The following is a 13,813-nucleotide window of genomic DNA, read 5'->3' as shown; positions in this document are numbered from 1 at the left end:
TTTTAAATTCTTGGGGGTAACTGTGACCGAGGACCTGTCCTGGGGCAACCATATCACCTCAGTTGTACGGAAGGCCCAACAGCGCCTCTACTACCTGAGGAGACTGCGGAGCGCACACATTCCCAGATCTCTGATGTTGAACTTCTACAACTGTGCCATCAGCAGCGTTCTGACGTATGGATTTCTAGTGTGGTTCCCCAGCTGCACCAAGGCCGATCAGCAAGCACTCCAGCGGGTGGTGAAAGAAGCTGGCAGAATTATTGGAACAAGTCTGCCAGAGATCAGTAATATCTTCCCCACTCGCTGTCTGAGGAGGGTGCACAGTATCCTGCGGGACCAACATCACCCTGCGCGCCACCTTTTCCATCTGCTGCCCTCAGGGAGAAGGTACAGGTCTATACAGGCCAGAACATCCAGACTGGCCAACAGCCTGTATCCACAGGCTGTGAGGCTCCTGAACTCTCTGCCCCCCTCTCACGGACAATAACCATATCCAACTTCTTAATAGCAATGAACTGGTCTGCATTGGTGCATCATATCTTTATTCTCTTCCCCCTCCTGCCCCCCCCCCCTCTTTCTTAAATAGATAACTATCATATCTGATATCATATCTCACAGTACAATAATATTGAATGGGTTGCATTGTTGTATTTTGTCATGTTTCTCAGGTCTTTGTCTGAATTTCTACGAACATTATTGCTAAGGATTGTCTTATTGCATTGGAGTCACACTGGGTTAAATATGTACACTTGGGTTTTAAGGGGTATTTATTATTTTCTTCTTTTTTTTGGGTTGTATGGAAGCCCCAAACGCAATTTCATTGTTCTTGACAATGACAATAAATAAATAAATACTAAATACTAAAGTCTGTCATGAGGGCATGTTGCTCACATTTGCAGGTGAAATTAAAAGTGTGTAAAAATGAAGTTATTTGTGCACTCTGATGCAAATGAGAACTTGAGTTCTGACATTTTTCAGCAACATTAAGAGTAAAAAAAACCTTTCAAACAAAAAAGAACTCACTTATTACTGACTGACTGATGATCTATTTTGGAGTTGATCTCGAAACTGATCTACATCTTGATATTTTTCAAAATAATCTTCACTATTGGGGGTGGCTGTAGCTCAGGCGGTAGAGCAGATCATCTACTGATCGGTTCGATTCCCGGCTTCACCTAGTCTGCATTTCAAATATCCTTGGGCAAGATACTAACTCCAAGTTGCCTCAAGTTGCTCTTTGATCTGTGGAATGTGTGTCTGAATGTTGGTAGAAAGCACTAAGAAAAATGTGCTTGTGCGAATGGGAGTGAGTGGGTGAATGCACAAGTTTTGTAAAGCGCTTTGAGTGCTCAAGATTGAGTAGAAAAGCGCTATATAAGAACCAGTCCATTTAAAACTCCCTGTCATGTTTTCACGAATACACATTAAATAGATCTGACTGATACAAACTGTAGGTTTAATATTAATGTTAACACTTCAGAAAAGCGATTACAGTTTTACCGCTGGTCTGTAAATCTTTCTCAGGTTTCCAGATGTTATGCAGCTGTCTGAGCCGCTCTTCCCCGCTCCAGACGACGATGCCTTCATCCTCGTGTTTCACTACAAGCTGTTCTCCCTCTTGACTGATGCAGAGTTCCTCCTGTTCCTCTTTGATCTGTGGGGGATCTGTGTCCTCCTGGTCCAGATTGAAGTTCCTCTCCTGCTTCCAGACCTGCTGGCCAGCCAGATCTTCCTCCTCCTTACACTTCATGTTGATGTGGGACTTGAGGAACAAAGTAAAAAGAAAAAGATTAGACAGGTAAAGGTGCAGCCTCAGTCAGCAGGGCTGTACACTGTGAGCATGTTGCTCACATATGTGAGAGAGGTTTGTACAAATGTTTCAGAAGCACCATGTGACTCCCTCTCTTTGTTGGAAAGTCTTATTAATTCACTTTATAACTATTACTTTGAAGATAAATTTCTACCATCACAAAAATATTATGACCTCTTTAAAAACAAACAACGGCAACTACATGACTTAAATTCCATGTTTAGATGAAGGTAATGGTCAATGCCTTTTGACAGGGGAAAAACCTCCACACAGAAGAATCTTACTTGGCTGAATCATAAATTATTCACCATGATTAAAACTGCAGATGAGCAATAATCTGCATTTTATTTTAGCCAAAGAGGAATGTTTCTGTTTGTCTGTGATCTGACTTTTTCTGCTGGGTCCAAATTTCATTTTATCCTGTGTAAGTTTGTTTCTCTTCCTGTTAACTAGCAAAGTCAAAATCACCTTGATTCATTTAACTTTAATTAAATTATAAATGTAATCATTTTATTGAACAATTAATTTCATTTCAATGAAAAACAATTACTTAAAAGAAAGAGATTAAGTTGGAGAGAGACATGTGGCCATCTTTTAGTGAGTTAGACCCTGATTAAGGGGTATTTTTAAAAGTAAAGCCCATCTCTCAAAGTCCCTGCCGGCCTGCCTCCACCTCGGGAAGTCTGTGGGTGCAGACGGAGGTGAGGAGCACCACAGGCGGCAGAGAACTGTCTGTAGCCCCGGAGTGAGGCGTCGTGAACCGAAGCAGACAGCGAACTGTGGCACAGTGCAGAAAACCGAAGCTTTCCCTCCCTGTTTGGTTTTGATGTGTCTCATGAAAGTCTATTGTTAAAAGTTTACCTTTAAAAAAAACGGACGCACTTGTTTGATTAGCTGCTCTCTGATTTTAGCCTGTTAGCTTACAGACTGAGCTCAGATCGTTCCTGTGTTAGTTCATTGAGAACATCACAGTTTTACATACCTGCTGCGTGACTTCATCTCGGGTCTCCGGCTGATATACAGCAGTCTGAGCCAGTGGCGGATCTCATCATCCTGGACGACTGTTTTTAATGTTTTTAACCACGGAGATTTCTTCTGCATCATCAGTCTCTCATTGTTAAACTCTCCCAGAAACTGAAGACAGTTGTGCCATTTCCGCGCTTCTTCTTCTTCTATTGAGTAGACGGCAGACTACACATGTCCAAGGGTAATACTGTCCTCCTCAGGCCATTGGCATCAAGTCAAAGCCTTAAAGTCTGGTACTTTGCGCATGGTCATTTTTTACGAACAGCAGAATCACAAGACAAAGCGTGCCAATGTTTATACTTTTCACTGTGACTGCCAAATAGATGAAAAAGTAGATGTTAAAAAACAACTTATAGTTTTGTCATTGGGCTGGTAGAAAGCTATGAGTTTCTGTCCCTTTGTCTGACCTTAGAGACTTATTTTAAAAGGAAACATTACAATCCTTTAAAGCAAGTATTTTCACCTCTGTTCCCCCCTCTGTACTTAGCTTTTTTGTTGTCATGTCAGTAATTGTCCAGTTGATGGCTCCCTTGGATCACAAGCCTGTCTCATGAGTCCAAGTGAATATATTCTTAATAAACAGCTTTGAAGAATTTGTGACCAACTTTGTTTAATTCGGAACATCATCATCATGAGTCAAACTCACTCTTGGATCTACAAAATATTTAACAAAAACAAACATCACTGAATCATAAGGTATTTGCTCCAACTCTTAGTCCAGAAACACATGAGTGAACTAGATCAGCTGCTCCTCCAGTTCAGCTGTGGATTTATATCATTATTTATATTTGTAAAGTGGATATGCAGTTTTTCAGTACTAATATAAGCATTTTATATCATTGCTTTATTGACAGATGTTTGGTGTTCAAGGTCAGGCATCAGTTTGAAAAAAACAAACAAACAAACACACTGAGTTGAACTTGAACTTCCTACTGACAAAAACTAAAATTGGTGCAAAAATAACCAGAAACATATAAGAAGCATCCTGGAGGTGCTGCAGACAAGATAGGACCAATAACATGTCAACAGGAAATCCTTTTTACTAATTTGTTTATTTCTTTTTAGATTTTTACTCTCCATTTTAAGCCATGATGTTTGCTGATACTGTGTTCCTACTGTTTGTTCTCATTAATAGTTCTGTTTTTAACATTCTGTGCTGAAGCTGGAGGAAATGTTTCTACAGTGTCAGATGATACAGCTCCAAACTAAATAAGTGACTAACTAACGATGCTTTAATACACTTTACTATAAATTATGATATAGTGCACTTTCTTAAAATTTCTTATTGCTCTGTAATTAATTGTTTTCTTTATAAATGTACAAATGAGAATAAAATCTGTGTGATAAAGGAAGGTCTGTAGACTTCTCTGTTAAGATCAGTGAAGAGAAACAACAACATACAAATACCTAAGAAAAATATTCAGTAAACATTTAGAAGATAGAGAAGTTTATGTTGTCATGTGGAGAAATTTTTCAAATAAAAATATCCATAAGCATTGATAGTCTCCATGGCTGAACAGACACAGGAAAGAGCTCCACCTATAAAACGTAAAAACATCAAGACAACATGTTGAAGATGTCGAGGTACTGCCCATAATGTTTGACTGACATCTGATTTATGTGCAGCACATAAATACCACAATAATGATGGAGAGAAACTAAAAGGGAACTAAAATACAGATTTAAACTTACAACAATATGAAAGACTTCAGTCTATTTCACTTTAATCAACTCAGCAGTGGCTCCATAACAGTAAAGCCTCAGTCCAGCATAGAGCGGCTGAGTGAATGTGGTCTGGACTCTGTGGAGGAGAGTCATGGTTTCAGAGACGCTGTAGAAGGACAAAATACCTGCTCTGTGATCCAGGTACACTCCTACTCTGGAGGAACGAGGACCTGAGACAGGAGTTTCAATGTTGTTGTACCAAAATGTAAAACTGTTGTTGTTACAATTTAATGACCAAGATTTGTCATTACGTCCAAATCCACATTCATCTCCTTTTCTGCTGATATTCTTGTATGCGACTGCTACATAAACTCTCCCTCTCCCTCTCCCTCTCCACTCCACCTCCCAGTAACAACGTCCAGTCAGACTCTCTCGACTCAGGACCTGAGACCACCAAGTGAATCTGTCTGGATGATCAGAATAAGACTGTTGTTGATCCATAAATGTTGCTTTTCTGTTCCCCTCTGATAATAACAGCCATGTGTTTGCTGTGTTTGGATCCAGTGTGATTTCACATGAATATTTTAAGAATCCAGCTCTGGTCTTTGGCTCTGGTCGTGACAGTGAAACATCCACTTCAGTGACTGTCAGTGAGATGTTTGTCCGTTCCTCTCTCAGAATGTCCTGTAGTTTATCTCTGACCTCTGACACAGCTGCTGTCACATCCTCAAAGTAGCTCAGAGGACGGATATTGATGCTGGATGAGTCTGTAGACTCACTGAGTGCTGACAGTGAGGGGTAGTTGTGTAGAAACTGGATGTGATCCTCTGTGTGTGAGAGCTGCTTCAGCTCAGCATCTTTCCTCTTCAGCTCAGTGATCTCCTGCTCCAGCTTCTCCTGAAGCTCTTTGACTCGACTCACTTCAGTTTCCTGCTGGGATCTGATCTGCTGCTTCACATCAGAGCTTCTTTTCTGGATGAGATGGATCAGCTCAGTGAAGATCTTCTCACTGTGCTCCACTGTTTGATCAGCAGACTGATTGATGGCCTCCACCTCCTGTTGAAGCAGCTTCACATCTTTCTCTCTGTCCTGGATTCTCTGCTGGATGTTTTGTCGACTCACCTCCAGCTCTCTCTGCCTCTCAGTCCTTTCTGCTGCAGCTGAGACTGTGTCGTGGCCTTTATGTTCATCCACAGAGCAGAGATAACAGATACTCTGCTGATCAGTACGGCAGAACATCTTCATCACCTCATCATGACGAGAGCAGATGTTCTCCTGGAGCTTCTTGGAGGGCTCCACCAGCTTGTGTTTCTTTAATGGAGCAGCATCATAATGAGGCTGAAGGTGTTTCTCACAGTAAGATGCCAGACAGACTAAACAGGACTTGAAGGCTTTCATTTTTCTTCCAGTGCAGACATCACAGGCCACATCTTCAGGTCCAGCATAGCAGTGATCAGCAGGAGCAGCTTGGAGTCCAGTCTTCTTCAGCTGCTCCACTAAAACTGCTAACATGGTGTTTTTCTCCAGGACAGGCCTCGCTGTGAAAGTCTGTCTGCACTGAGGGCAGCTGTAGATTTTCTTCTTTTCCTCTTCATCCCAGAAGCTTTCAATACACTTCATGCAGTAGCTGTGTCCACAGGGAATAGTCACCGGATTCTTCAGTAGATCCAAACAGATCGAACAAGAGAAGGTTTCTCGGTCTAGCTGAACTCCTTTCTGCGCCATTTCTCCTCTCAGTGTCAGTGACTGTGTGAGTTTCACTTCCTTATTATAGAAACTGGTCTGACCTCTGATCTGAACAACAAGTGTTGCTGCTGTGAATGGGGCCTGCCAGCTCTAACACACGTTGGTTACACCCATCTTCATAATGTAGATCTAAAGGGGAGGGAACACAGAACGATATGGACAGACAGGAGGTGCTGAGCTAGAGAGCAGGAAGAAGAGGAAGGGTTTTCATGCTGTGATTCATTCCAGAAAGCAGGAAGAGGCTCTGTGTTTAATTGTTTTCTGTTCAAACCTTTAACTAAATAATATAAATGTCAATAACTGGATGCCTCTCTATTCTTTTTGTTAATCTGCTAAATGAATAGTTTGTTTCTTTTAACAATTCAAATAGCAGAAATGAACAGCTGACAGCTTGTCAGACTCAGACTGTAAACCATAGAGACAGTTTATATATACATTTAGTCAGGGCAGTGCAGAGATGTTTAAAGGGGCGGGTGCTCACAGTTAAAAAGGGCACATAGAAGCAGGCTGAAGAACAACAACCCACATTCATCAAGAATCTAATATGGAATCACATCACACTACATCACTGTCATCAGGTGGGCACAATGCAAAGCAAACGTAGCCCATTTTTTACCTGATTGGGGCAATGTTGCTGTTTGGGGGGTTGCTTCTGCTCTTGCTGCTGATAGTGCTGGAGGGCAGGGCTGTGTTGATCTGAGACTGTAGAGATTAAACAGTCCACAGGAGAGAGGGTAGCTGATTAAACAAGTGTTATGAGATAATAATAAAACGCAAAGATTGGTCACGGCGCTTGGAACCATAAGGCAACAAAACTGGGAAATAAACTAAGCTCTGCCTGTGAATCACTCTTTGCCTCTCTTCTTCCTTCCATCTCATCTCATCTATCACATTCCACTTGCTGTCCATCTGAGAACGAGGCACAGTTTGCTATTGAATTCATCTATTATTTAATTATACATTTTAACAACTCTTGCACCTAATCCCCTTAGGCAGAGCAATGAAATGCACAGCTTTGGAGAACCGATCGATGATGGTCAGAATAACTGTTACCTGAGGATGGTGGGAGACCAGTGATGAAGTCCAGTGCGATATGAGACCAGGGGCATCTAGGAACGGGCAACGGAGGCCAGCAGGAGGTGAAACCTAAACTGGAAAAAACTAACACAACACAGAACTGAAACCTAAAATGGAGATGCAGGGAGACGACACAGAATGATGCAGGAAAAAACACAGATGAACCGGCGAGGAGCACACGAGGACACATAGTATAAATACACACAGGGGGAGACATGGAATGGCAAAGACACAGCTGATCCTAATTGACTACACGAGACAGGGGGAAATGTGAACAGAACACACTAACATAAGACATGGACCTTCACAATAAAACAGGAAATGCACAGAGACACGGTACAGACACTAAATAGAGGGGAACACAGAAACCAAACTCTAAGAACTAACTAAGGCTACATTCACACTGCAGGCGAAAGCGCATTAAATCCGATTTTTTTGACCCTATGCGACCCTATATCCGATCATGCTATGACAGTGTGAACGGCACAAATCCAATATTTTCAAATCTGATCTGGGTCACTTTCACATGTGGTACTGAATACTGAATCTGAATATGCAAATTAGGGGAAATTTACATCAAATTAAATGAGTAATGGCTGATTTGATGACCAAAATCAATGATGGTACTTAGAAACACATGACATTACACATTACATTTTCATGCAGTTAGAAGTTTGAACCTGCAGCTTTATTAAATGAACACCTGGTATCCAACAAGAGTTTAGTTTAAACTTTAGGAACAAAAAAGTAAGAATCAACAGAATTAAACAAAGAACCAACAGCACAGGAAAGTTTAATCTTCATGAAAAACACATGCAGTGACTTCAACGTCCACAATAACACAATGTGTTTGGGCTTATGTGTGTCAGTTTCCAGCTTTAATCTTATGTAACAAGACCTCTTTATAGGTCAATAGAGGAATGAAGTCATTGTTGAACTACAGCTTGTGTGTGTGTCACCTCCACAACCTACAACAATAAAATATGATCTTTGAGTAGTGATATGGGAGTAAAATATACCATACTGATGTGAATAGGAGGTCATCTTTTCCCTCGGCTGTTAGGGTACCTGGGCCGTTGACCCAGTGTTTTGTGTTTGGTTTTTTGAGTCTTGTTTAATCATTATTCTGTTCTCTGTGTATCTTATGTTTCCTAGTTATCAGAATCAGAATACTTTATTAATCCTTCAGGATTAATAAAGTATTCTGATTTACTTTATTAAATCAGAATTCAAGGGCTCACGCTCTTGAATTTATTCAGTATTTGTTGTTTAGGTTGTCTTGGTTAGTATTTGGTCCCGTTCATGTCTTTGTCTCGTGTCTTCTCTCGTCCCTTGCTCTCTGTCCTTTTTGCTCTGCTGCAAACAGAAGCAGAGAAAACTGGAGCTTCTGGTCTTGGCCAGATCTCTTTTGAAAAAGACATTTTAAAGTCAATGAGACTTTTTACCAGATAAATAAATAAAGAATATAAAAGTCTTCTACTTTATGATGGAAATGTTCTTTCTGGCTCAAAATGACATCATTTATCTGAATCTGTAGAAGAAGAAACAATCTCGGAAAGTCACTTTACTCTGTGTCTCACTGGATGTTCAACGTTTTTAACAAAAGAGAAAAAGAGAAGCATTCTTTGATTTTAGTCTGTTAGCCCACAAGCTGAGTTTTTATCAGAGTCCTGCATGAGTCAGTGTTATTTCACTGACACCATCACAGTTTTACACACCTGTTCTGTATGACTTTGTCTCAGGTTTGCGGTGATATCCAGCACTCTGAGCTGATGGCAGATCTGGTCAGTCCACAGTAGCTTCAACCACTAAATTATCTCTAACACATCACCAAACCAAAGTCTTCCTGCTAAGAGTACATCAAAGGTGAAAAGCGAGCCTAGAATGTCATCATTTCTGCTCTCCTCTTTCTTCTTCTTCTACTTCTGGACCGCACACATCTTTTTTTTTTTTTTTTTGCCTGTCCTGTTTGGCTCCTTTGCCATCAGAATTATTGTCTAAAGGCAAAGAAAGATGCCCAATGGATTTACTTTACCAAATTGACCATCCCAGCCTTGCCGTAATGGTCCATTTGATTCACCTTTTATTGTTTATTTTATTTTCACTTGCTGAATACGGGACAGACTTGACTGGGGGAAAGAAGGGGAGAAAGAAAGAGGGAAAGAGAAACAGCTGAGAAGAGGGACGGGGGAGAAGGGCAAAAGACAAAAACCAACAGAATGGGCAGGAAAAAAAATGCATATATCAATCACCTGGATCACCTGCTGAGAAAGAAAAAAGAGAACAAGCAGAAGAAAACAAGAGTAATAGAATAAACAACATCACAATGATATATGGGAATATGACAGTAAATACTAAATATTAAACATTATTGTGCAGCACATAAGATCAACAGAACACAGTGTGCTTTGAGGTAGGAGCCAAAAAGGGTGTAGTTTGTGGGTGTGATCACCCGTGTGTACACCTGTGAGCATGGACGCGCTTGTTTTTAAAAGGTTCCTTCATGTAATGATCTGCTAGAGGGTGTGGGGGGGCCACAGCCCCGTCCTCCAGGGCATGAAGCAGGTATGGAGGAGATCAAAACTCCAGACATCCAGAGGCCCCCAGAACACAAGAGACCAAGGAAGACCAACAGAGGGGCAGCCGCGCCACTGTCCCAGTAAGAGCTGAGGAGAGTCCCAGATGAGGGTTCACTCAGCAGCCGCGGAGCAGAAGCCAGGGGGGGTTGCAGTGACGCGCCCGTGAGCTCCGCCGGCAGCCAGCCGTGCCTGAGTGACCGAGCCCCAGGCCGAGAGGTCGGGGGCACCCCACCTCCGAAGTGGCCCGAGCGAGCCCCAGGCTCCAGGTCCCGATAAGCGGCCGCCAAGGAGTGAGCCGGCGTGCACCTGGACGCCCATCCCCAGACACAAAGAACCACCAACGCACCGATGTCTGAGGGAGTCCGCCACTGGCAAGGGAAGTGGTGGGGGGGGGGGGAGATAGGCCTCCAAACCTTGGAGGGCCTGAGATGTCCCCAGAGAGGTGGCGTCTGATACCCAGCCTGACATATAGACACAGACATACAGGCACACACAGACACAAACATCCATTCCCACCCTCATGCTCTCATATGCACTTACTCCACACTCAACCGACGTGGAGACAGACATAAAGAGACGCTGTACACACGATCACACTCCCCAAGCGTACTCTACGAACCGGGTCTAGGTACCCTTGCCCCTGGAGGGGGGGGAACTGCACCCAGACCCAGGTGGTGTTACCCTTTTCCCTGCGGTGGGGGGAGGCAGACCGTCCCGACTCCGCAGCAGCAGGGAGGCCCCACACTCCAGACCGCAGTCGGACGGCCAACTCCTCCTCCTAGCCCCCCCGCTCCCACAGGCCGCAGAGAATGGGGGTGAGAGAAGACTCCAAACCTCCCTCCACCCGCTCATTGTAGTGTTGATGCATGTGTGTTCTAAGGTGCAATTAAAACCCAGAAGGGCATGGAGCTACCTGCCAGAGAGCAGCAGGTAAGCGCATAGTCCCACCTGCTAGCCCTCAATGTCTAAGTGTATTTAAAATTGAGAGGTGGGCAACGACGCCAGGGGTGAGGTTCAAGGTTCAAGGTTCTTTATTTGTCACATGCATAGTTATACAAGTATAACACACAGTGAAATGTAGCCTGACACGCTCCTCGACATGTGCAAAAATGGGGGGGGGGGGGGGGTGTAGAGGAAGAACATATATATATATATATATACACACACATACATATAGTATATACACTGGGTGAATGTGCAGTAGTAGCAGCAAGCAGGTGAATTCTGTACATTAATATGAATAGACATCTGACTATTTTACAGGAGACAATATAAACATATTTAAATTTAAAGGAATTTGAAATGTACATTGTGCCTTGGTTTAGAGTGTCTGGTTTAGAGGTTGTACACCCTGATGGTAATTTGGACTCGGTGTATCGTGCCCACCCCCAAGATCCTATATGTATGTGTAATGAGAGTGTGAGTAATGTGAATGTCTAAGTTGTGGGATAAAATTGAGGCAGAGGCAGCCAGAAGGGGACAGAGGGGGGGGGGGGGGGGTAGCCTCCTCTGCACCCTGGTGACATACCCCTACTCCAAGGCCCTGCATGTGTGGGTGGTTGTGGTGGAGCAGGAAGAGGGAGGCAGCTGGAGATGGGGAGGGAAGGAAGGGAGTGGCAAGTGACCCCTCCCTGGGGCCAGCTCCCCCGCTGACCCCAGTAGGCACCCCCATACTCTGCGACCCGCCAGGGAAAGGGGGCCCAGGCCCATCCAGACCGGGGCCCAGTGCAGCAGCACCGCCCGGCCCCACAGAGCCCGGGACAGTCCACCCAACCCCACCACAGAGAAAACTGCACCCACCCCACCATCCACTCATCTTCCAGACTACATAAGACAATAGACGCCCAGGCTGAGATCTTCCTCCTCTCCTGCAGAGAGAGTTCCTGAAGAGAGGAAAGCTCCTGCAAGGTGTGACAATCTCCTCCACCAGTTGAAGAGCCCCCCAGGCGGCTCGACGCACCGGCGGCACCCTGCGCCAGGGCCAGGCCCCCATGCACCCACCCGCCCACCACCCCGGCAACAGACCAACCAGGACCCAAGCCCCTGAGGCCCGGCCAGGGCCCCAGCCCAGAGACGGAGCGCCCCCAGAACCTCACACCCATCCCGGACCCACCCAGGGGCAGACAGGCTACCAGGTCAGTAACCCACGTCCGTCAGCAGAGACCCTCCCCTAGCCCCGCTGCACGCAGCCACGAGGAAACCGTCACCTAAGAGCCAACAGAGCCCCCAACCGGACATGACCGCTACCCCGGGTTGAGCCCCCCAAGGAAGATGCCTCCGGGGAACCCCCCGACGCCCTAAGCCTGTCCCTACCCCCACACCAATCACAGCAGTGAAGGCGGGACCAAACTATGACCCCCTACCCCCACTAGGTGATGGAGCTGATCAAAGGAGCCCAGAGCAATTGATCTGATGTGGTGGCAGAGGCTGTATCAAGACTAATGTAATCTAATAGATAATTTCTATATTGGTTAGAATTAAGATTATTTTTATTTTTCCACTTCATGAGGACTGTTTTCTTGGCTATGCATAGGGCAGTGAAAACCATATGGGCTATATTCTTTTCTGAAGTGACATTATCTAAGCTGCCCAACAAACACACTAAGGGGGAAGTTGGAATGTTACATTTCAGACACTTTGATAAGTCCTCACATATCTCGCGCCAAAACCTCTGAACTGGTGGACAGAACCAAAGAGCGTGGATGTAATTGTCCGGTGAATTAGTTTGGCAGTGTGAGCAGTTGTTGGTAGACGTAAAGCCCATCTTGAACACAGAGGCGGAGCCAGACATTTGAAACACCCGGGGCTTAGCCCAAAAGGGTAGTATGCATGTGGGATTTTGGGTTTTTTTTGGGAGGGGGGGGGGGGGGGGGGGGGTGTAAAAATGACTGAAAGATTAATAGGCTCTGTTTTGAGTTTTGTTCAAAAAAGAATGACTTCATATAGGGAAAAATATATATCACATGTGCAGGACACCTTAAACTAGTTTTTAAGCAGCAAGGCAGAACAAAATCAGGGCTGTATCAAGACATGAGGACTAAACCCCAATTCAACCAGACCCAGAACTGATCCAGAATTAAAACAGGACTACAACAGTTCAAAATCAGGACTACTTAGGATTTAACCAAGACAGAACCAGAATCAGAACTAGATGATAGTAGCACTAAAAATCATCATAGACCTGCACTACACTTATTTTTTAATTCTACCAATGTACAATATTTAGATTGAGAAAAGTTTATATAATTATTTAGCCTTGTTGTGCAAACAAGCCCGCATAACTTAATAAATATAGAATTTGAAAAATAACAAACCTAAAAAGAAACACTAGGTACGAGATACATGAGGACCTATGATACGGTGATACTTTTGGTAAACAACCATTTGACTAACATGTGTGTCTCACCTGCTCTTGTTCCACCTCTGTTCTGTCCTCATTCTCCATCTCCCTCTCTCTCCCTCTCTGTTCCTCTCTCTCCCTCTCTGTTCCTCTCTCTCCCTCTCTGCTCCTCTCTCTCCCTCTCTGCTCCTCTCTCTCCCTCTCTGCTCCTCTCTCTCCCTCTCTGTTCCTCTCTCTCTCTTTGTGCTGACAATCATCAAATATACAGATATTTACAAACTCTTCAGAAAACACAAACACTTTTTAAATTGTAACATCAAATCAGACTAAATGTTTATTTTTTTAGATTGATAAATATAAAAAACATATTTGTTAACTTTAAGAGTAAAGTGAGAAACTATCTGTATTTCTTAATTTTAAATGGCACCAAATTGTATTCAAAATTGAGCCACACTTATGGAGCTCCACAGTTCTTTTCCTGGTGTTTTGGTTGACATCTCTTGATGTTCCCATGTCACAGAAACAGGCTCTGTGTTTTGCCTTATATGCATCCACAGCTGTGCCACCAAT

The 13,813-nt window shown here is 43.8% G+C and overlaps 1 protein-coding gene across 1 annotated transcript; it reads right to left on the bottom strand.

Moving 5' to 3' along the window:
- Positions 1-3,738: 3,738 nt before the first annotated feature.
- Positions 3,739-6,298, bottom strand: LOC146612867 (tripartite motif-containing protein 16-like). The gene has a single exon (XM_085378400.1). It carries the CDS (start codon positions 6,224-6,226, stop codon positions 4,550-4,552), a length of 1,677 nt encoding a protein of 558 aa, XP_085234526.1. The 5' UTR covers positions 6,227-6,298; the 3' UTR covers positions 3,739-4,549.
- Between the last annotated feature and the right edge of the window lie 7,515 nt (positions 6,299-13,813).

The sequence above is a fragment of the Diplotaxodon limnothrissa genome, linkage group LG18, assembly GCF_057381915.1.
Source record: "Diplotaxodon limnothrissa isolate DT_005_m linkage group LG18, D_limnothrissa_male_GT1.1, whole genome shotgun sequence".
Taxonomy (NCBI): Eukaryota; Metazoa; Chordata; class Actinopteri; order Cichliformes; family Cichlidae; genus Diplotaxodon; species Diplotaxodon limnothrissa.
This window is presented reverse-complemented; position numbering and strand designations above follow the sequence as displayed.